General features: G+C 40.8%; 1 protein-coding gene across 3 annotated transcripts in view; it reads right to left on the reverse strand.

The window, feature by feature from the left end:
- The window catches only part of kcnh5b (potassium voltage-gated channel, subfamily H (eag-related), member 5b), a 111,939-nt gene that overhangs the window by 32,565 nt on the left and 53,913 nt on the right, over window positions 1–25,461 (reverse strand). For all 3 annotated transcript variants that reach the window (XM_018703199.2, XM_018703204.2, XM_018703201.2), the window contains exons 9-11: window positions 11,312–11,511; window positions 9,097–9,156; window positions 7,061–7,253 (exon numbers count right to left, since the gene is read on the reverse strand). In XM_018703199.2, coding sequence (XP_018558715.1) covers window positions 7,061–7,253; window positions 9,097–9,156; window positions 11,312–11,511 — 453 coding nt within the window. The remainder of the gene's footprint in view (window positions 1–7,060; window positions 7,254–9,096; window positions 9,157–11,311; window positions 11,512–25,461) is intronic.

Raw genomic sequence — 25,461 nt, forward strand, 5'->3', positions numbered from 1 at the left:
GTGAAATCTGTAACACTGTGATTAATGTAAAGGATTTTACTTTTCAACTGCTTTTACCAAAACATATGTGCGAGTTAGTGTAGAATGTGTTATATGTTGAAAATACGGTCATTGAACCACCATTGAAATAAAGGTTATACACTAAAACTCCTAAAACTGTAAATGTAAGCAGTCCAGTTTTTATCTGCAAATCAATAAACTCTATTTAAATCCTGGGCTGTACTGAACTGCAAAATGTGAGGTGCTAAGCTAGTGTTGTACTTTCCACACCTGTGAGTATGTGAGGCTCACTAGGCTCCATGTGACGTAAATGTTGTCATCGGGCAGGTATATGTGAAAGCACCAATTTGTTGTGTCCACATGGGGTTTGCACACCAACTGTGCATGTGCTCTCCTGTTGTAACCAATCGGCCGCACACAGCCTGTTGGGCTAAGCACAGCAATCAAGCAGCTCTTCTTCTTCTTGCATGGATGTCGTCATGTGCCAGATACAGAGACGACAATCTACCATGCATGTATGAAACGCGTCCCCTGAAGCAGAGAATAAATGAAAACAACTACACGTCTGTGGTGTCTGCAGCTGTCTGCATACACATCCGCAAAGAGAATATAACTGAGACTGTAAGTGTCAGTACTTTTATAAGTATCTGACTTTAGCCTTAAGACAGCCATGAACAGCAGCTCTGTATTAAGATTATTTTACAAGAATCTGTGTTGCAGGTCGCCCTTTCATTATTGTCCCTTTAACCCACACTCTTAATATATTCCTCCTCTAATCTAGTCCACATCTATACAGCCAGCACTGATTCTTATTACTGGATCTTGTAACGCAGCCAGACTCATATGTGGTTGGAGGCTCATCTCCTCCTGCTCACTGCTGACGTGTTGCTCGCTGGGCCAGAACATATTGCTGTGTGAATAGAAGGCCAGACTAAAATCCCCTTCTCATAACCAAGCATGAATAATGGATTAAGAAATTAATCAGCTCATCATTTTGGCAAAACAAAAAAGAGGGTGAGTGAATTTTCTCAGACCAAGAGCAGGGGAGAACTCATCAATAGCTAATGCAGGCCAAAGGGCTGCTGGAGTTTGGTCTGTTTATCCAGCTGTTCTTTCACTGCCCAAAGACCAACAACTCATCCAAGGGTTGACAGAAACAGGCAACAGCATCTGGATAACAAGCAAGACTCAAGATACTGCACAATAGTTACATGATATTTATTTTTATAAAATAACTTTTAGCACAACATAAACCAGTTCAGTAGCCCAGAGGATCTACCTCGTTTGGTTCAATCTTTTCAGTGGTTGAGCTTGTCTTGGTTGTACTAAGACACGATCCACAGGACATACACAGATATTATACCCCAGGAAAGAAAGATGAGATTTTATACTAAATAAAACCAACTTGAATAAAATCACTACGATTAGTGGAGTTACTTACTCAGCCAAGGTAGTCTGTGTACAGAATGTACCTTGAGTTTAAAGATGTTACCACAAAGTTTAAAGCACAACACGGAGAAAGCTAGCATCTTAGCTAATGTGTTGATGACATATAAGACTTGTCTGTTGTTGTACAAAAGCTCTGTTGTTTGGTTTACAGTCAGTTCCTGAATCTACTTTGTTTTTAAAATAACTAAATTTAGGTCTGAAATTTTACTTGGTAACTTTACAGTAGCCTCCAGAATCAGGACTTTTTAATCAGGACAAACTGACTCATGTTTCGAACTCTCCTGCAGTCGCTGGTGAATGAGTTTGGTTAGAGCTGGTGTCACAGTAAGCCTGGTGGATGATGGGAAATTAGGGGGCTATTACTTCTGAATATTTCCTGGAGATGCCGTGTTACTGTGGGGAAAGCATCACGTGAACGTTCATGTGTTTACTCATATATATTTGTATATGAGATCTCATGTATAAAAGAGTGAGTGATGCTTTATTGTCCCCCAAGAGAAAACAAATAAAGAGTCATAATAAAAACTACAGCATTCATATATGAACCTTTGCTGCTCGTGTGTGTGTGTGTGTGTGTGTCCATGTGATGCCATTGGACACTAATGAGAGCAGAGTGTGTAGCAGCCTTGGGAAGCAGCCTCACTCAGCCTGGGGAAATCAGAGGCTTTAAAACCACAACCAACACACATCCCTCCATCTCTTCCTCTCCTTCTCCTCATCCTCCTCTGCTCCTTTTACTTTTCCACATTTCATCTTTTGATTCTTTTGCAAATTCTCTCCATCTCTTCCTCTTCGAAAACTTCAATCTTTCCAACCTTCTGTGTTTCTCTCTTCCATCTTTCTCTCATATTCATGCATCTTGTCCAGCTCCACTCCTCCTTCCTCTTCATCCTACCTACAGTCCTCTGTTCCTTCAATCCTTTACTTGTTTCCTTCCCTTGCAAATCACCTCTCTGTCCACCCTATTCTTCTCTCTCTCTCTCTCCTTCCTGCTGAGTATCAACATCCTTTCCTTTTCTCCTGATTCCATCTACTCCTTTTTCCATTCGTCCTTTTCTTTTACTCTCCCTCCCTCTATTTAACCACATCATTCTCCTTCTTTTCTCTTTCCTCTAGTCTTCCTACTCTGCCTAATTTGGTTCGAAATGAGAAAAAGATGATTTGAGCAGGTGAGAGTCCCCCAAAAAATCTCTCCTCTTCTCTATTCTCTTCTCTCCCTCCCTCTATCTTTCCATCCCCTACTGTGCTCAGTAACTGCTCATATATACAGTCTGTTCCTGTGTGTGTTAAGAGACGCTGCAACTATTTCTGCATGTGCATGTCTGTGTTTGTGTTCCCTCTGGCAGTCTTTATTACTAATCAATACAGTAAGTGTCCTTCTACTGCCGGGCATTAAGTGACACATTTACAATTCTGGTAACTGTGAAATAAACAGAAAACAAAGGGAACAGACAGCATGAGCGCTTAAAGCACCCATGACTGAGCAATGAAAAGAGTGCCACCTACAGCACGGACTCCAACCGCTTCAAGAGAAGATCCAGTCCAATCCAGTCTGACACACCCAGTCCAACTCACGCAGCATGATTAACAGGTGACAGATGGCAACGAGGATGTAACTCCTGCTATACAGCAAAACTTTCAGACGGATAAAAAACTGAAACAACATACAGCTGGTAATGCTTCAGCTAATGCTGACATGGATCACTGTTAACATCAGAACATTAGACTGTATGAAACACATACATAAAAGTGTCTGAGAAAGAACCAAGTTGCCAAATGCAGATGAAGAAAAAGCACTGCGGGATCTTTATACTGTACCACTGATATTTCTGAAGAAGAGATAAATACTGGCTGACATTCATGTCTTACTGTTTCCTCACAGTATATCACTAAAAATCTGAGTTTGAAGGAGGAATGTTGAGGAAACTGCAGCACCTCCTCCACCCTGCTTTAAAACAATAACAAATGGCAGCTTCTAACTTGAAACCACTTTGACATGATATATGATGAAAACATTCAAAAACACTTTTCTGTGACTGTACCTATCATCTCTCTCTCTCTCTCTCCTGCTTTCTGTTTCCCAACATGAGCTCTGGTTCTGGCACAGCTTCCTTTCCTTTTCACCACAAGAGAAAAAGGAAGTTGGCTGAGAACAGGCCGACCGTCACGAGGACGAGGAAAACTTTTAAGAGGAAAGTGATTTTTAGAACGATGCCTCCTTCACATGCTGTGAACACACACACACACACACACACACACACACATACACAAACCCCTTATTCTGCTCTCCTTACATCAACTCTCTCCTTCAACCTTTACTCTTCATTGCAGCTCTTCTCTCTCCTCCTACCACCTTGTCCTCCTCCCTCCATCTACACTGACCTCTTCATCCCTCCATCCTCCTCTTCCTCTTGAGGCTGTGATCAGACAGCAGCTTTGTTCTGCTGCTCAAACACAAACTGTAGCTGTAAGCATCGCTCCTAAGGACTGGAACATTTCTCTGGTTGCTATGCAACACAAAGTTTGACAACAGCTTGCAAGCTGTCCAATTAACATCAGAGAGTTTAGCTGTTACCCAAAATGAAGTCTGTGGACCCCAAAGGGTCCTTGAGAGATTTTCAAGGGTTCATAGAAAAAAAAGGGAACATTTTGCTGACAACATGTGGAAGAACTTTTCACTCTTCGTTCTGCTGGTGTGGCTTCAAATGCTGTTGTCTGTCATATGGTCCAGTAATTTTCACAAGAGAAAATCGGTAATTTTTTTCTTATACGATGGCTTTATTACTTCCAGGAACTGACCTTTAGTTTAAATAAGACTACAGGTGCCTTCAGACAGTGAGTGATTGTTGCTGTCTCCGTGGTTTTCAGTTTAAACGCAGCAGCGGTGGTGAAGCTGAGGCCGGCAGCAGCAGCAGTAAGGAGAGGGAGGGCAGCTGCTGCTCTCAGGGTTTATGACGGTTCAACTTTTTCAACTCACTGCCACGGTTCACTGTGTGACCACGGCAACAACAGAAACTACAGGAGATTTTACTGTATCTGAATGATTCACTGATCTTTACCAGCAGATCAATGAAGACAAGTTAGAGCAGCTTCTGATTATCTGGTCAAAGCCAATCAAGACATTTCCCCTATCTTAAGCTACAATCTACTGTATTTACTAATGTGACAGTGTTCATCAGTACAACAACATAGTCATATTCATGCTTTCTCGTCTATTTCTTCCATTGGTTTCATTTCTGAGATGAATCTGTTAATGTTTAACACCACCTTACAGGGGATTCTGCTGCCTAAAGGGGCGGTGAAGTGTTGACTCTGCATTCCCAGCAAACAGCAGCAACAGCAAAGTGACACAGAAAACAGGAGCAGCTCAAAAAACACTAGAATATTTTGATATATATATATATATATATATATATATATATGTGGGGGAATTAGGGGAAACAAAGCTCTGTCTCTGAAAGTATATAAAGCCTGAATCTCTCCTTATTCCAGGGACAGTAATAAAAGCTTTGCCCACTCAATGAGAATTTTTTTTCTTATTATATATGCTCTAATGCCAATGTATTTGAGAGTGAAGTAACCAAAAATTGCCAAGTAAATGACGTCCACGTGAAATAAAAGCAACCAGAAAAGTTTATGATTACTCTGCTTACTTTTGAAGAGTGTGATGAATCCATGAATTATTGCCACTTTGATGCAGTTTCCAGTATCTTTCTGTTTTTTGTGACTCTGTGAGAGATATGAGGCTTAAAATTACACTTCATGTTTAAGTGTGTGTGTCTCAGAATGACAAATGATGTCCAGCAGTGGCCACTGGTATGTTAGCTGAGGTTTAATATTCTTTAACAGGACAAGAACCAAATCAGGCTTCCTTTGTGAGACGGTGAAGCCCAAACACTCAAAACATGAGCCTCACAGTTTAGAGGAAACGCTTCAGAAATAGGTGGAAAACAGCTACAGACATGTTGAAAAAAATACTGAACTGTGTGATAACACTTCTGTCTCTCCACTGCAACCATCTGACAATGTATTGATTAATGTCCTCATTGTGATGAAGCAATTTATCAAACATCTAATGTGCTTTTTATGAACCTCTGACTGCTGCCTCGTCGGACTCGGGCTCCTAATGAAGTTAAGGAAGTGGAGAGGCAACACAAATGGAAAAGCTGCAGAGACGTTTCTCTGCACTTCCTCTTCTCTTCCTCTTATATGCTCTGTCTCCCCCACATTGTCTTCTCAGATTTCTGGCCTTTCCTAACAATATTTCTTTTCTGCTGTGATACTTTTCCTTTAATTTACTTACTTCTTTACTTCTCTTCCATTTTATTTTTTATCTTGTTTTTCAAAATTCTTCTTTTATATTTTGTGAGTTTTATGTCTTTAATGACCTTCCTACTTCTTCCCTTCTTTCTCCCACATCATGCATTCCTTGCTGTTGCAGCTGATCCTCACTATCTGCTGCAGTGGATCTATAGCTTTAACATAATGGATCATTATCTCACATGGCAGCAACTAGCATTACAGATCTCGATCTTGCTCCAGTCTGGGGCGGCAGCAGTTTCTATGGGTGCCATCCTGGATCACTATCTTCCATTATATTGCAACATCGAGTTAACACAGATTATATCACAAAAAAAAAAGAAGCTGACTGGTAGAAAAGTAATAGGTTTTTAAAGATCTGCAGCACCTATAGTATAGTTTATAAAAGAGATTCATTGTTGCTTTAATGTTTTTTTCTGCCCCCTAGTGGCCACAAATAGATTAATGCAGCTTTAAGAACACACATTAGTTTAGGACGTTTAGGAGACAAACATTGATTATTACAAAACTCTATCTGCAGGATACATCTGCTATTCTAAACAAAAGACTATTCAAACATAGTGGTTTGAATAGTTGTGCACATTAACAGATTTGCTGTTCAATGAGGAATTATTAAAGATAACTTTGGTTGAGTTTGTTGCCCACCACATGCCCAGATCTCAGCAATAAGAGTGCATGTTGTAATAACAGCAGTTTTCAAATTGCCTCTCCTACCCAGGAAACAGCCCACACTGTGCTTTACCACGACAGTGCCGTCATAAGCTCGTAAATAGTAACAGTAAACACCCAACTTTTAAATTGTCAGGCTGACTTATTTTGTTTTTGGGAAGTTAAGTTTGTTTGTGTGTGTGTGTGTGTGAGATTTCCTAAAAACTTCTTCACAGAAACGACCTTAGCACCAATTTGCAGAGCAGCTTTGCTCTCGCTCTCTGTTGTAATCATCTTTCCTTCTTGTTATTCGCTGTCAGTAAACGCTCATCTGGGGCCTGCTGATGGTTATGAGAATGCAGCCATTTTTCGTCATCAATGCTATCCGTGCTAGTCTCAATAAAAAGCAGTTTGCCTGACATTATCTCTGTTAGCCTCTTATTCTTCCTCTCTGCTTCTTCTCCTCTTCATGAATATAACAGTAAGAGGCTGCAGAGAGCGGTATGTAATCTGTTTAACGTGAACCGACTGCTGTTTTTCAATGTAACAACTGAAGAACTGCAGCTTTGTTTGATTCTCAGCGTCACTTGAAGACAACACTTTCTCCTCAGTAAAGCATTTACTACATCACGTGACCACGTACCTAAGATGGCGATGACCTCGTCGTCCTGGATGACCTCCAGTGACCCTGACACCACGAAACACAGGGTGTCGACACTCTCCCCGGCGTGGAATATCAGGTCCCCGGGGGCGCAGTGGGTGGTCTGAAACTCCACTGCCAGTGAGCGCAGGCAGCCGTCACTGGCTAACCGAAACGCTGGATGTTCGTTGAACACCTGAGGAACACAGGTCAGACTGTGACTCTCCCCCCAGTCAACACCATCAAGCCAATTCATGCTCTCCAGAGGATGAACTGGCTTTGGCTTGATCTTTAGCACCAGCTTCTACTATCACTACTACACACTCCTACAAACTGCAAAATCATCAGTATGAAATAACTGAGCTGAAGTAGGTTTTTCTCCCCACACTTTCAGATCACTGCAGCCTCTGGAGGACACTGGAGTGGCTTTTAAAGAAATACACAGGTCTTCCTTTCATTTCAAATTTGTGTCAGCAGTCTAGATTTCTCCACCTCCTTGTTTATCTATCTGCTGAGGAAGTATTGTGCTGATATCCATTCACATGTGCAAAATGAAAAACAGCTTCCACACAGTGAGATAATCCATCACAGTAACAGTGAAGCCTTCACTTGCTTTGTTCCTTATTTCACTGAAATGAGTTGAGTGTTTTTATATCAGTGCTTCCTGTCAATCACCTGAAGCCATCAAGAAGAAATGTAAGTCTCCATCAGGAAATAATCCCTCAAAAACCACATCTCCTTTCAAACTTCACTGTGTTTTCATTTAAGGGCCTTTGTATTGCAGGGACAGCAGCCGGCACACTGTCAGCAGAACCAAACTGCAGCAGAGGGCGACTGTTTGAAGCGTTTCAAGATTGAGGACTGTGAAACCCAGAATTCCTCCAATGTGACATTGTTAACTGCTCACACTGTGTTTATGAGCTGGTTTGTGATACTTACATCAAAAAAAAAAGAAATGATGTTTGAGTCGTTTTGCATTGTTGGTTTTTAGGCATGAGGTCTTGCATTTGTAACCAGCAGCCACACTGACACCAGAATTTTATGCAAAGAAAAAGACGTTTTAAGCTTTACAAACGTATTAACATACTGCTATTATTATGGCTCCATGCTTCTATGGTCCCATTATTGTAATTCAGTAATGCCGTGATGGAATTTATTCACATTTGGCACAAACGTTCACTTGGACTCAGAACCGATTAGATTTTGGTGGTCAAAGGTCCACAAAACACACAAAACTAATTTTTGGCCGTAACTCCAAAAATCCCACGCTAAATAACTGCAGCTGGACTCTTCGACAGAGTCATACAACCACAAGATTTTGTTACTGAGCATCATCTGATCTGTTTTCTTTGCAAAACAACCTCATTTAAAGAGAATTGTGCTGAACACTGCCCTGTTACAAATGGAAAACAAATCTTTTCTATCTTCACTGTCCTGAATCTAGTTTCAGTGTTGTGAAATGTAATACCTTTATTAACATCCCAACATCATTAACACACGTTTTTGTTGGACTCTATCACTACTTGATAAATGAAAAGCTTGTTCTTGTAATGAACATACACAGCACAGTTATTATAGAAAGAGGGATGTTTGAGAGTAATTGAGAATCGGCTGCATTGAATGACAAGATTCATTTTAGTGAGTTCTGAGTATTTGTCATTGGAGGTGGTTGTTACACAGCACAGTTACACAACCAAAGGTGTCCTCTGTTCAATGCCAGTTCAGCACTTTGAGCCTGCCAACGTTTTGGGACCAGTATCAGTCGTGTCAAGTGATGCCCAGAAGCCTCTGAGCACGCCATCGCCTCCATTTAGTTATGTAATAAACACCACCAAGGACTGGTACTGTGCATATTCAGAGGAGCGAGTATGTGAATGTCCTAGTCCAGAAATCTAAAATCATTTTGTTAAGATGTGTGTCCAGTTTGAGTTTGTGGTCAATACGGGTGTTTGGACACTGTTACTGAACCCAGGGACATTCCCATCATCTCATCATCAGTGTTTATTCTTAGGTGTAGTGTTATGTAGATGAATAAGTACCTTTCTGTTGAGGTGGACACAGATGTCAGCCCTCATGTCCTTGGGACAAATGGATAAGACCTGGAGGACAAAGAGACATGATGGGGTCACACTGGAGAAAACAAATCATCTATTTGGCATCAGTGAAAACTAACAACAGCTACAGAGAAGAATATTAAGAAATTCCTCTTTTCTCCCTTTGAAGGATTCATTCCAACAAAATATATTCACAAACAGTAACTGATGTAGGTCTCTCAGCAGCTTTAGGAAGAACTGAGGGCATATTTTAAACACTGATTGTCTTAGCAAAAGTGTTGTTGACTTATTCAAAAAACAAATACGATTTATCTCCTAAAACTCTTTTTACTTCATTTAAATGTTACACTAATGTAGCATTGTTCTAAAAAACACCTGAGTGTACAAAACAACACTATCTATGGTACTGACATTAGTGGAAATCCCTGCTCTACAAACACAAGTCGTTTATGTGTTTTCTGGACAAAACTAGCTTAACTCAAAGTCTATCTGGTATCTGTTCTGGAGAGTTCTATCATCAGCTCCAGAAAAACAGGCAGAAGGCTTCAGCTTCTTTTTCTTCTTCTCCCTCTAGGAACAATTTTCTGCCAAAAAGCCTAAACTCTAAAATGTAATTGTTTTGTCCAACTCATTATACAAATTCTAATAAATATGAACGAAACTGACCAAGGGGAACAAAATCATCTAAAAGCCTCTGCAACATCTAAACACAACACCACTGTCTGAAAATATTCTTTGCTCTATTTAAAGTGGAGGATATTAGTATCACTGAGACACTTTTGGGAGCCTCTGGTCTTTTTTGGGTATGCATTCGCATTAAACAGCTGACTGAGTACTGTGTAACGACTCCCAAAGTGACAAAAAATACCCACTAATTGGCCCCAGCTCTGACTCCGAAGGTATTTATACTGAGGGTGTGCACAGGACTCGCCTTATGTCTCTTCAAGGGAATATAATTATCTCTACAAAAACTATAGAAATAGGATTGATGGAGAGGAGGCTTATGATCCAAAGATACAAAAGAAAGAGAATGGGGGAATTAAATGGACAGATGTAGGAGACAAATACAGACAAATCCTATTTGAACAGAACAAATATAATGAAGAAGTTTGTATTAAATCAATGAATTAACAATGTAACCACCTCTACAGTTAACACAAACCTCCTTACAGTCGTCTAAGGTCAGGATTCTAAGATTGGTCAGTTCCCAGTTCAGCAAAGAAAACCCTGACATCTGCACTGTGAGTGAAATTGCATTCACAATGTTCCTCAAGAGGCGACAGAGAGAACACAAAAATAAACATTTAGAGTCTGAAATCACACAGAATGTGAGGCTGCAGTAACAACGTTTGATTTGGACGAGCGCTGTCCGAGGGAAAAGTCTGTTTGTAAAACAAAGAGAGACTTTTTTACTTTACATGACAGATTAATGTTTGATAACAATAATCAGTGTTTACCACAGTTGCTCTTGATCACTGCATGCACCTAGATAACATGTCCTGTCTGATAAAAGTACAAGAAATGACTGAAGAGAACTGAAGCTGTTTTACTTGCTCTTCTTATTTACTCTGTTGCACTTGCTATTCTTTCAGTGGTGGGACTACGTCTCATCCTGATAAGGGTCCAGACTTGTTTATGGGGCAACATCTTATTTTTCTACCACTATCACTCAAGAAGTTTTCTAATATGGTTTTCACAGTTTGATTCAGAGAAGTGATGGAGTCACTGCAGCCTGTATTCAGACACATTAACCTAACCACACATCACACCAGTCTGTTTTTAGTAATATAATATCCACTCTCAGTCTCTGAGCAGAGGGTCGAAAGTTCACGACTCAGAGCAGGTTTGGATAAACGAGGTAATAACAGTATGTGACTGGTGACTGGCTGTAAGGCACTTTGTTAGTTTTGTGTTTTGTTATGCTTATCCCTGTGTCTATTCTCACTTGTTTTGTTATGATGCTTTGTTTATGGCATCTTTTTGTCTTTGAGACACAGCTGTCTGGTTAAATAAGCTTAACAAATGTCATGTTTTTGTGTGGTTATATATGAGGCTGCTGCAGCTGTAACTGTCCTCATGTGTGACTCGATGTTTTTCAGTGCGAATGGCACAAATCTGATCACTGCAATCACAAAACATTACTTGAAAAACTACTATTACTTTGAAAGATGTCAGATCAGTACTGAGAAAGCAGTCTCACCTTCTCTGTGTCGATGCCTTTGGACATGGACCAGGTGGAGACGATGTAGTCCATCACCCGCTCACTCAGGCCCTTGGGAACCTGGTAGAGCTTCAGGAAGTCCCTGACATTATTGAGCATCTCGTGGTAGCGGTTGGTGTTGGCGTACATCTGCTGGAAGATGGTGGTCACGTTTCCAAAGATGGTGGCGTAGAGCAGAGCTAGACAGAAAGACAGAGGACAAGGATGAGATATTTCCACTCCAGCGCACAAATCTACAATTTCAGACAGCCTGGATCCATGTGTTCAATTTGTGTTCAATCTTTTCTTTCTCATTTTATCCCTTATTCCTTGGTTTAAACCCTTTCATCCTGTCGCCCTCTGAGATGCTCTGTAAAGTTGGTTTTATTTTAATTTTCCTTTAATAAATTTCTCCGTTGTGAGCAATTTATTTATGGACTCCAGGAAGACTAGTAATCATTTTGTGGAAGCTAATGTGGATCCAAATAAATAAAGAATGATGAATTTGTCAGAGCACTTAATGAATTTGGCTCAAGAGATCAGCAGCACAGTGAGAGAACTCAGCTGTCATAAACATGGATGGATCACAAAATGAACAGATTAAGAATCTCAATCACAATTATAACAATTTCAGTGAGTCTGTTCTTTGTTATCCACAAAGTTCCTCTAGCAAACACCGGAGGTTCTGTCTGTGTTTGAATAAATGCACAAAAAACTTTTTTCCATCCACTGATGAAGGTCACATGATGTGTGTCCATTAACACCCTTTCATCACCTGAAAACCCAAGCGATCACTCAGTAACCATACTGATGATTTATAAAGAAGCAGCAGATGACAGGCTGAGGAGGTGTTCCAGACACGGAGCAGCAGTGTTTCCCTCCTTTCCAACTTAAAGTCATTGTGCGTTGTCACTGCCATCGAGCCGAGCTGTCAGCCTCCTCTTTACCTTACTGCTCCTTCTCTACTGTTTCCATAGAGACCTCACTCAAAATAGTTCTCCCTCTTTTTCCCCCTCCACCTCCTCCCAGCCAATAAAATGACAAAAGAAAGGAGAGATGAAATAAAAGGTTTAAAGACTTTTGGGTTGAAATATGGGAACTGGAAGGAGGTGGGGGGGGGGGTCTGATCATGGTATGTGTGCCACAAAATAAGAGTAAGAGTGAAAGTACAGTACAAGTGGGAGAGGAAGAAGAAAGGAACGTAAGAAAGGAAAACGTTGGAAAGACAACGGCTGTGAGTGACTGTGTCTTTGAGATAAAGTGTGTATATACATATAAGAAAGAGTGAAAAAGAGGTGGATGGAAAGAAGAAAGAAAACCAAAGAGAAAGAAGTGTGATGACACAGACGCTGTTGTTTTTCTGCTCTGGGAACATGTATCTCACAGAAGCAACTGAGAGTCAGAAATATACAAGGAAGGATACAGAGGCAGAAAGAGAAAAGAGGGTTTGGATGAGAGACAGAAACAAAGAAAAAGACAAAGGCAGAGAGACAACCACAGACAGAAAGGTGTAGCGTGTCAGCAGTGAGATAAACACTGTTCCAGTTTAGTTCCTTCAAAGTCTGCAGCTTTCCAAGACCCTCCAGGACCTTTCCAGGACCCTGTCAGCCGGTAAAGAAGGACTCTGACAACACTACCGAGCAGGTGAGACACGGCTCTCACCTGCACCAAACACAGGACTCCTAATTGGGCGACTCGGCAGCTCAGTAGTTGGTCAATGTCACCTCAGCGTAAAGAGTGTCTGAGGTTTGACCCCCCTGGAAGTCTCTCTGTTGAGCTGAAACAATCCACCAGTGTCTGTGAGGATCTGAGGTGGTTAGTTCAAATCATCCTCTAGTTCGGTTCATTTATCCAGGTGAGATGGAAGAGGTTTGAACTCTGGTGGCAAAAACCACACGTAGACACATGAAAATGTGAGTTTCAGTCTCCTAACAAGTTAACTGTGGAGTTGGCTCATAACAGAAGAGAAGCTGTGGAGAAGGACTCGGAGCAAGTTAAGTACAAACTCAAAACTACATTTGTCAGCTGTAAACGAGGTCTGGCTACCAGCACTTTGATGTTCGAGTTGTCAAAGAAGTTTGGGACTCGTAAGAGATCTCCAAAGACAACAGGCCTCCTGTAAGACGACCCACAGTCACAGCAGCGTTTACAGTATTTTGTCTAAGTCTTTCATCTGAACACACAGACACATTATAGTCTATTCATTTCCTCTGATCTCCTGTGTGGATCCAAATAAAGCAAATACACCAGGTAATTCCACCATAATTGTTTGACACAGAGAAAACGGGGTGATGAGGGCCCTTCTTCCCTCGCATCACTTTGTGTAAAGTTGGAGTTTAGATTTTTTGTTTAGTTAATTTAGCATTTCCTCGGTCAGTCAGGTAATAGTTCCATCTGCTGACTTTATCTGTTTAAATTGACATTTTTGTTACCTCAGTTAAACAAGTGTAATCTCTCTTAAATAAAATTCCTGTGCTTTAGTTAATCCCTTGTGCATTTTAGGCGGGCCATGACACTATATTTTCATTCTGTTTTCTACTGTAAAGGCACATTAAGGACAGCTGAAACAGAGCAGAATGAAAGGCAGCAGAGCTCCTGATCTGGATCCAAATCACAGTCATATGGTTAACGCCTAAGTCAGATGAGTCACTGTAAAGCTCCTGTATGAAAGACCTTTAATAGGATCAGTCAACCCAATAGAAAGCGAAGCCGATCCACCAACCATAACCACCACACAACAAAGAATAAAGCAACACAAACATTTTCTGACCTATAAATGCAAAACACCTGAACAAATACAGTCCTGCTTGGAGGAAGAAGCTCTGCCTGTCAGGTGCTATAACAACCGAAATAAGATCAGAAGAAAGAACGCAATGATGCTATTGATTTTGAGCATCATCTACCAGCCGATAAGGAATCCTATGAATCTAGACAGCTCAATCAAAGTAGTCAGGCTACAGTTTAAAGCTGTCATCTCACTACTATATTTGAAATCTCATCTGTCCCCCATGGCTCCACTTATTTAAATCTGTCTGTGTTTTCCCCCTCTGGTGGCCACAGAGAGATGGACTGTTTGGGGAGTCTTGGGGGTGGAGGGAGGGTGGTGATGGTCAGGACGGGGAGCAGATGAAGAGCTTTATTTCCTCATATTTAGTAGTTGATGGAGCAGCCTGGGGGAGAGAAGACCAGACGCTGTCAAAGTGACACTCTGATCAACTGGAGAGAATCTTTGCAGGAAGTTTGTTTCCAAATCGACTGTGACAGTAAAAAGGAAAATATACCAGTGCAATCATTTGGTTTCAGTCGATCTATTTTAGCCTCTTGGTGCTGCACTGATTTCATCTGAGTGACCACAGCAGCTTTTTCTTCCTATATTGTTGCTAAGCGCTCATTACTGCAGTGTCTCTGCACCTCCCAGAGATCACCTGTAAGTCCAACAGTGTGGGCAGGTCTGTGACGTCTTTCTATTTGGAGCTTTTTTCAGCAGCTGCATGTAACACTCCACATGGTTACATACACGTAATCCAATCAAACTGCTGTTGTTATTGCAGAAAAAGAAAACACATCACTTTGGTACTGAAGCTGCTTTACAACAGTGTTGTATTTATGTAGCTAGAACATAAAGAACATGATTCAAAAGTCCTGCACCAACATTTGCACCTCACCAATGTTAATACACAGTATTATAATGGACATGCTGATAAGAGTTATTGTTATGTTGCAAGTGTTTCCCTGCTCAGGACTACTGAGATTTCCAGGGTGTCAGTAAATACGTCGTCAGCTGAGATGCGGTAAAGCCTGTCAGTTCTGTCAGCTACCTATGGCAGGGATTTGTGTAGGATAGTGGATCCAGGACCAGAGAGTTAGAGGGAATGTTGACGTTTTTCGTAGTCTCAGAGGTGGGAGTTAGCATATTTGTGGGAGTCTCAGAGCTAACAGTGAACTATTTGTCAGTGAAGCTAGGTAATGTCAACTTCCTGACAGACACTACATTTTTGGCAAAATATATGCAGTTCTATGGAGTCTGAATTCAGATTTTCTTGTTTAATTTTTAACTCATATTTCCATATCTATGAGGCAATTTTAACAAAATCTAATGACAATCCTGATTTCACTGGATAATGAAAATATTGCTCCTGTACAAAATCAAGTGTCATATTTAACCTGACAACCGTCTCAAGACCCTTTTGATCCCCTTCATCTCGTCCTTGAGCTGATAAAAAAGATATCAATAAGGAATGATTCACCTCAATTCACCTAACTATTCTCCTGTCATTACTTTCTCTTTGAGGCGAATTGTCAAAATGAGACAGTGCTGGATGATGAAATATTTCCTTGGTAGGGTAAAAACAGCAAATGTACAAAGCTGTGTCAAACAGTCGGTGATGAGGTCAAAACAAAGCACAAGTTCTTATTTTTTCTCAGACTGATTTAATGTGACAATAATAAAACCGTGATGCTTTCTTTGTGAGAAATCAGGAGCGATCAGAGGCCGCCTACCTCCATGTCGTGTACTTTTTTCTTTTCCGGGTTTCGGACAATCTGCCTGAGGAGTTTAGGATGATTTTGTCAGAGTGAATGAGTGTGAGGGACAGAAATCTGTCAGTCCAGCAGGACGCCGGAGACACAGTGTCACCGCCTGAAGCCCAGACACCCAGAAAACATTCATCACAACACTCCTACATGAGGCGACAACACACACACGTAGAAGCACAGAGACCCTTCCAGAAACACAATGACACTAAATACAAACACACACAATAATCAGTATAAATCTAAACTGAGGGAGAATTATAAAACAGGTAAAGAAAGAAAGCCAAAAAAAAAAGAAAAAACGCAATAATTCAAAAAATAAAATAATAAAAGTTTTTTCATTTATAAGTTTTGTGTTGGTAGCTTACAACAAGAATCAGCTGGGATTTTTTCTTCAGATGTTGCTCGCAGCTGTTGTTAGTCAGCTCCAGTGCATAATCAAAAATGAAACTGCAGTGTCTAATTTTCTGTCTATGTGTTTGATGAAGCAATTAGTCAGTTACTCATCATTTTTCAATCACGTATCAATCATATAAAATTGGCAGATATTCAGGGTGTGTACTGTATCTTTCCCTCCTCTTTTCACCGGGTTTTGATATTACTACTGTGCTATTACTGGTCATAAATGTAAGAGTTTTAATTTTGACTGACTCATTTCTTACAGGTCAGTGTCATCCATCTGTATTATTTGAACTTTGATAAAAGTGTGGGCACATGTCTGGCTTCTTTGCCTTCAACCAGGAGCTGTTAGAAATCCATTCAAAATTTGTGGTTATGTATCAGTAGCAGCAGATTCTCTGACCCTTGCATAAGTTTTCGTTTTAACTAATCTCTACACCCTTAATGGATATAGCTGTGCAGTGGGCTTTAATATATTCTGGTGTGGTAAAGTGTCAAAGCACTCTAACACCTTGTCTACAAGAGGACGTGAATAAAGCCACATTCTACAGATGTCCCTCAATCTCACGGCTGTCTGACACAACACGTACACTTCAGATGTCCATGTCTTTTATGGTGAAAATCATTGGAGACGACTGTTGTAGTGTAGTCGTGTATTTCTTCAGAAGATGGAGCTGCTCACATAAAAGCTCTTACCGGTAAAACCTGAACACACCTGTGATGCAAACAAACCAAAATAGAAACAGCTGAAAACAAAGCAGCCAGGGCCTTCAGAGGAGCCACCTCCATCACGAGCCATTGAGCCCAGTCCATTTGCTGCTCAGTGAGCCAAGTCGGCATCCAGGCTGCATCACAACACATTACACACTGACAGGACACTGCGCTCCGCCAGCCAAACACTGAGAGAGCCAGTCAGCTGCATCAGAGTCCAAAACCCCTGAAAAAAAGCTACTGTATAAATCTGTTTTGACAAGCAGTAATTGTGCATCAAGCCCTCGCTGGGTAAGTAAAACATTCTGGCTGATTGTCTCCAAATAAATATTGACTGAAAAATCTGCAGAGGCATCCTGGCGTTAGTCACAGCCCTGCCCCTCCTCAAGCCACATCAATCATTTCTGTAATTGTGACTCTCACTCAGTAAATAAGGTTCTTTTTTTCACCTTTTCTCCAACACCGCATTGTTTACTTCTCATTAGGTCAACTTAATAGACTACTTATTGCCGTGCAAAAATGATAATAGGTTTTGGAGTGAGTGGGTTGGGCGGCAGGTGGGGGGGTTGATGTGTGACAAATGTCTGCGTCCACCTAAACCTCAAGCACTGCTAAGTGATATTACACTCCAGACGTTAAAATCGAGGGAAAAAAACCCTCAGGCAATAGAATCCCTGTACCAGCTCTCAACAAATCCTGAACTCAAAATATGGGCAAAAATCAAGAGAAAGAAAGGAGGGATATAAACAAAGAACCAAGCAAACATTCATTTAGGGTCAACTGGTGATTATATATGATAACGTACTTGTTAAGATGTCTGAGTTCTATATAACTTGATTTAACAGAAATTTCAAACACTATATTCTAAGGCTAACAAGCACTTTAGTGGACGTATTTTGACGCAGGACGATTGCCCACTGGATTACATTGCAGCAGCTGTTCACCATTCTTGCTCAATACTGAACCAGGTCCCAAGAGTTTTGTCCCTATCAATCATTTACACCCAAAAACATGGGAAAATAAGGCCCAGGTTCAAAAATACCGGAGTTATCCTGTAATCGATGTGTAGAGAGATATCAGTGACTCAGTGAACACCTGCTGAAGACAAACACTTGGAGCTCAGAGATGAATCGCTACCTTCAGTCTTTTAATCACACTCATGAATCACGATTAAGATAATAAGTTGGGGGTGCTTGAGAACGTAGCAGGGTGACTTTACTGAGCAGTGGTGTGGTGCTCAACGCAAAACCTAAATGCACAGTCACCATCAGAGAAAAGGAAATCTCAAGTCCCCCTCTAGTCAAAAAATGTGTTGTATCTGTAACAAACACAAATTTAGCTCTCTGAGTTTTTAAAGCAAAAAAATTAAAAATTGCTTTTTCCTTCCCTTTGTAGAGTCTGGTAATTGGCAGAAAGCAGAACATATCATAAAGTAGCATTCATGAGAACAATAGGATTGTGTGCACATCCATAACAACCACAACAGGTCAGGTGCTGCATGCAAAGATCAATGCCATGAAAAATAGCCACCTATCTGCACACTGGAATGAAAGCTCCCTTGTGATGTCTTGACCAATCACGTCATCCTCAGGCAATTTGTTTGGTTAAAAATGTTGCCAATGAAGCCCATTTCTTCAGGGAGCTTCAATTCCACTGCACAGATAAGTTTCTACTTTTCACTGCTCTGATATGAAAACTCATCTTCAAAATGAAAACAGGATAAAACAAAAACGCTGATCAAACCAATTTTCTTGCTGTTATTATCTAGTGCTGGCATTTTTCCAGGGTTTTGTAATCTGAGTTTCGTATGCTAACGATGTATGACAGCAAACAGCTTTTCTGAAGGTAGGAATATGGAGTGATTCCTCCAACTCCACTGACTGTCTGCAGATAAACCAGGAGTAACAAGAAGGAGAAGGGTAACCTCCATTATTGGCACAACCTTAAAAAATGGAGGGGATTATCCTTTCAATTATTCTGCTGTTTCACCGAGCATAAATCCCTCTGAATAAAGACAATACAAACAATAAGCACAGATAAATTCTTATCCTGTGTTCACTGTTTGTGCATGTATGTTTTTCATCTGATGTTTTGAAGTCAAGAAGACGGAGTGTTGCAGTTTCACTAATGGGACCAAATTAAAACACAGCACAAATAAGGCGGCTCTGAGGTTTCACTGCTGAAGGTAACAAGGCCATCAGGGGCCGAGAGGGGCTCCCTCTGGACCTGAGGACCAGGCCTCGGCAGGAGTAATGAAGTCATGGAGGAGCACTCACATCGAACCACAAGCGCCTGGTAAACAGTGGGAAATGTTTTTATGAGGAGGGACAAGTGAGGCAGAGCTGGGAACAGATTAACCTCTGCGCTGACTGTGCTCACAGCTGTACTAATGTTGACTGTGGAACAGCAGTCAATATGTGGAGAAAGTGATGCTGTCATATGGCAGCGAATGCTGGGTCAGAAGGTCGAGAGAGATATGGACAAATGAAATGAGGAACAGAGTGGAGCATAGGTTAACATGCAGCCAAGGTTTAAAGGGTCAGTTAACCCAGTTTATGAAGACAAATATTTTCATTTTGGTTTTATTTGCCCAGTTCTTTTTATATCGTCGTTTTATACGTGGGTTCTTTTATGTCTGATGTAAAGGTCTTTGAAATGTCTTCTTGTAAGATGTAATACAAATAAACTAGACTTGTCTATTATGAGATCTATAATATCCCTATTTCTGGCAACTACACACAGTGTACACAGTGTACACAGTCCACCAACCTCATCAAGATGGCAACAGGCACTTAGTGTCCAACATTAACTATAACTAGAATGTAACCAGATTTTAAAGGGGCATGAAAACAAAGTCTGACATCCAACGACAACCAGGTAGACGAGAAAACTGTAAACAAGAAACAACCAGTGCTAACATCAAATACAAGACCCAGCTGTTTGACTCTGACTCACTGCACATCGCTCAAAACAAACATTTACTACATTATCTTATAAAGAAGTGAAGGAACACTAGTGGCTGGTTCAGTTACACTATCATCATTAACAATAAAACCAATGGTCTCAGCTAAGAGAATAAACGTTGCAATAAACCATAGTATACCTTTAAGTATCAACAATGAACACATAAATAAAGACACCAGTTCCCATCAGAGGCCAGTTATGATGTGGAGGTAATTAGCCCCCAAGGGCATAAAATCATTAGTTGATAATGATATGGACCATTGATTTTACATGCCTACTCAATAGCTACTCGCAAACTAGTAAAATGTCACATTTATTTTAAAAATTAATATTCAAAACAATAATAAAAATGTTTGTATCATGAAGCTGTGATGAATGCTTGGTCTGAGCATTCTCCATTGCTTTTCTTCATTTTTACAACACTTAAAATAACAATTCAAAACATGTAGTTCCTCCCATTGTGATGACCCACACAGTTATAGAAATATAACTACATTTTGTTGGAGTGTGTTTTCAGCAGTTGCTTACGCACGTCAATGTGAATCATCTCACAATACATCTGCAGGGGGTTGATTGTTTATTGACCCATTCAAATGCCTGGTTAGTTACTCTGCCTGCAATCAATTTTAAAAATGTCTATTGATTGGCTCCTTGTTTTTTATTTCATTACTGAATTCTGGATATTTGGTTATTTTATTCTTGTGTTACCATAATTCATGATGATAATCATTGAGTTTAAGGGCTGACAGTGGTGACTGTGACGTTCAGACTTTCAGTCCTATCCTGTTTTGGAAACAAACCTCACCCACACAGATCTTAAAGTTCTGTGGGTTAATATAAAGGGCAGAATGCACCTTTAATCACAGAGAGCTCATGAACTGCTCCCTTATAGAAACAGTGTGTATTGCTGTCAAGAGTTGTTGCTCTTTGATTAGTCCTTGAAGATTTGTCAGTAAACCCCAGTCTGCCCTGTACAGGGCGTTAGCATCAGATGACACCTGCAGCAGACATTGATTGACCTTCCAGCTCCTGGTTTCGTCTGACTTTGGCTCAGCCTGTCGGGTCTGGCAGCTCAAGGAGGAGGTCGTACTGACACCAGTTAGCAGACTACATGTCAGGGGATCCAACATCTGAGGGCATTATTCACACTCTCTGCTCCATGAAGTGGCTTTTTAACTGTGGTGACTTGGATCAGAAGGTGAGACAGGTACAGCGACGATGAAAGCTCACGTGCTCTGGGACTCGCAGCTTGGCCCCATTTTCACCACTGTCAGCAATTATACTTGAAGACCAATCTATCATGCCTGGCACCTGCTTGATTCAATTATCCCCATGCTACCTGTCTGACTGCGGGCTCCACACTTATGGCTGCGGCATAAATTACCAGAGCAGAAATTAAAAAATTATAATAAAAATAGGAGTGATTGCCTTCTTTAGAGGCTTTTCACTGTGGGAACGATTGGAAGATTGGGTTCATAAATGAATGAGCGGGGAAGAGATTTGCCACGAGGACAATTACAACTGGTGATAATTATGGAAATAGGGTGTGAATCACTACAAACCCAAACCCTCGAGTGATTTGCTCAGCACACGTAAAATAGATGAAACTGATATTAATTATTTATGGCTGAGCTCTAGTGTAATGTTGTGAAATTCATCGCTGTAAATCTTTTTTTTTTTTCCAAAGGCTGTACTAACAGCATGCTGGCACTCAGCATGCTTTCAAACATGTGCCAGTGAATGTGCTTTAATATTAAAATAATCACACATACTGTATACCCACAAGCTCTGTCTCACACACACATGGCAGATGCACCCATGCATAATAAGGTCTTAGTGAGGTGCCGATCCCCCCACAAGCTTCCAGGACAGACTCAACGAACGCTCCTTCACATTAATTCTCTAAATCTCTAGAACTCTACTGGAGGTATTAACACCATTCATCCAAAAGATATTCCTTCATTTGATAACACAGGATTTCTACTAACCTCACAACGAAGGGTAACAAGATTGTCATTGAGATAACTTCCCATCCTGTCTCTTACATCAGATCACATGCAAATCACAAGCCATCATCTTACTGGCTCCTAAAACACAACAACTCCCTTCCATATTTTAATGCAGTGGACAAGTGGTTCTAAACACTGCCAGAAAAATGAGCCCCACAGAATAAATGCACCACTGGAAACCCTCAGGGCAGGTGTCAAGTAAACAGTTTACTAGCTGTACTCCACACATGCATTTGCAACAATCCAGGAAGATGGTGATGGTTACCTCATCTGACCATGTCACTTTTTCCCTGTAGAGCAGCTAACGCTCAAATTTGCGTCTGTCTTTGTAGGACAGATAATCAGCCTGAATTGGCATTTTTTTGTTTTCATTTTCTTTAAAGTCATTTTTTGTTGTGGTAGAGGTTGAAGCAAACATTTTTCATGCAGATCAAAAAAATACACCTCTGGAAAAGTTGTTACATCTGTAAGTTGACTTACAACAACCTATTCATTGATCTTTTGATTTGCAGAAAAACTGGTGGTGTGGGTGCAGATTCAGTGGTCTGAAACCAGGCTAGTCTGATCACATTCTGCACTAAATTGCTCTTTTGTTTTTCAGCCACTGTTTCTATTGAAACACTGGCCAGTTGAGCAGTGTTTGTAACAGAAGCTTCTGCCATCCATGCTGGACTTACTCAGCATTTCTGCACATCACAGAACATGATTGATGCATGAGTAGAGAATGATCAGTGGCAGAGACCTCTCCAGTAAAGAAGCTCATGTTCCTTCAACTGAAGTAATAACAAACCCACCCAAAATAGGAGTCACAGGGTTTTGATTCGATGGCAGCAATACACACTCTCAGTGTGTGCTCTTGCTCCTTCTGTGGTTGCCATGTGAACAAGTTAAGCAAGGCAGGTCAGGGTGAACCAGGGTTGAGCTTTCGCTTTCCTCTGCTGTTAAATGTCTGAATAACGGACTTTTCTGACAACCCTCACTCTGTCTGAGGAGGCTGAGCAGACATCCATACTGCCCAGCAATCGATGGATAGATATTTCTTTCAAACAAAAATTGTTCTAAATTGTCAATTTTAAAAAGACAGGGCATCAGAAAAGATAGTGGATATCACTTCCTGTGTCTGAGAATAGTAGTTAACAGGTAAGAGAGTAACCGCAGAGTGTGATCTGTGGCCTTTAGGTTTAAGTTAATTTCCTGCTGTGGTTAGATGAGCGTGTCAGGGTGTAAGAGAGAGCAGGGTGAGTTCATTAATGGTCACATCAGTCACATCATCAGTCCTCACAGGAAATAAAGAACAGAAGATCTATATGTTTGAGTTTATTAATGCTCAGAAACAAATACATTTCACAAAGACAATAACAGAGATGTGACAGCTGTCAGTCTATATGGTGATTTCTGTAAGTATCGACTCAGTACATCTCTGTGAGGTATTCAAATGGACGGAAAGCCAGTGTTAAAAACTGAGGGTATGGACACAGAAGTGACCTTTTACCAGGCAGTGAGACTCTGACAAAAGACAATCAAGTTGCATTATGGGAAGTGTAGGGTCAAGAGATGTTGAAGTTTGACCCACACTGGGGACTAAATGCCAGGTTACCTCAGCCAGAGCAAGAATACCATGGCTCTGTCCTCTAAACTAAAGGCAAGCAACAGGTCTTGTTAACCTGTTTTGATATTTTCAGTCTTGGGACGCTCAACAACAAAACACCAAATCAGCCAAAATGTTTGTCTCTGTTTCAGAAGGTAAAAAGAGGACAGAGGCCCTGGACTGAAGCATTCACACATAAATAATGAGTTTATATAAATACAGACAGAACCAGAGCCTCCTGATTGTCCACGTGTATAACCTTTTTGACAAACAAGCACATTAAACTGGTTAGACTTGCCGTCTAAGATTTTTCGTGAGGTAATGTGATGATGCTGAAAGCCACTTCTCTTCCACAGTTGTAACAGCTGCACATGTAGCAGGACAGAAAAGCTGATTTGTAGAATGAATAAATATCTAAACAGTCAAGCGTGTGTCTTTTGCTTTGCTCTGAGCATCTCAGTGACAAGATTTTTGTTTGGAGAGCTACTTTTCCCAAAGACCTTGTGATGAAAACACTGCAAGGAAAGCAAGAAAATTATACCCCTCTTTTTATATGTATTATTCAGTGTGCCAAGGTGCCCAGTGTTCTCCATCCACCATGCTAAGCATTCTGTTACGAGTGACTTTCTGAAGCTGCTGAGGAGAGGATGGCATTGTGATGAAAGAGAATAAGACTATGAGACTGTGAATGGTAATGCAACCTCCAGAGGACAGAGCAATGAATGCATACACAGTCAGGAGATGCATAACCAATCACACACTTGTAGTACTGAGGCACAAAGGAGACTGGCAGAAAGTTAAAAAAGTAAGAGTGGTCACAGGTCGCTGCAACTAATCCTATCATCACCTGGGAAAATGTGGGTGGATTAAGTAAACATAAAACACTACCCTCAACCTCTGAAGCGAGTGCTGAGATGTCCATCAACGAGGTAGGCAACTGCATTTAAACCCTGCAGAGTTGCTGAGTGTCCAACAACAGAGGACTGTAGTTGTAGTGGGCAAGTCCCAGGAGTAAATGTGAGGAACTGCATGAATGTAAAGCAGGGAAGTGTAGAAAGCTGCAAACGTGCTTGGAAAACGTTTGAGAAAAAGTTTTGCAAAAAGAGACTCAGTTCAAGCAGACCAGATATCTCATAACAAAACTCAGAGATGGAAAGGATGTGCATCCAGTGTGCACTCTCCACTACATTTCACACAATCCTGTAAAGTGTGCAACATACAGCTGCTATAACTCCAGGAAAAACACAGACAGACCTGCTATGTACTATAGTTGAAAGCCAAAGTATTGGACAAATACAACCATGAAATTTTTGACTTGGTGATGGTGGTGGATGAAGTCAGGGGATCACCAAAGTTATTACAATTCATCCTGCGGGAGACATGGATGTGTGTATCAAATTTCAAGACAACACATCCAGTAGTTTTTTAGACATTTTAAGCAAAACAACAAACTTAAAATTCACGGTAGTGCTCAACAAATCAGCCAAAACCAACACTCATCCTCTGGGAACCATGAATGTCTGTGCAAAATTTTACAACAACCTGTCAAACAGAATGCTGAGATATTTCAGTCTGAAACTGCATCATGGGCTCTATGGATTGAAGCTATCAAGACCAAGTAATCCCAGAAATAACTAACTTTGCTTCTGTGTCTCACAATTTATTAGTTGAAGGTGAAAATGTAAAAATTATAAAGGGTAACATGGTAAATGTTTTCTTAAGCCCAAGTCTGAACTTTCCACTAAATTCTCACTGAAATCTGATTGGTAGTTTATCCTGAAAACTAACAATGTGATGAAGTAATGGATCTGATATTGGGGGCAGACTGTCTCCAGAACTGGGCCACTTGATGTTCACAGATTAATCCTGACCCTGATGAGTCAGAGGAAAAAGGGAGAAAGGAAGAGAGAGAGGGAGAGAGGGGGAGAGGCTGGAGAGATATAATG

Source organism: Lates calcarifer, linkage group LG19 (genome assembly GCF_001640805.2).
Source record: "Lates calcarifer isolate ASB-BC8 linkage group LG19, TLL_Latcal_v3, whole genome shotgun sequence".
Taxonomy (NCBI): Eukaryota; Metazoa; Chordata; class Actinopteri; family Centropomidae; genus Lates; species Lates calcarifer.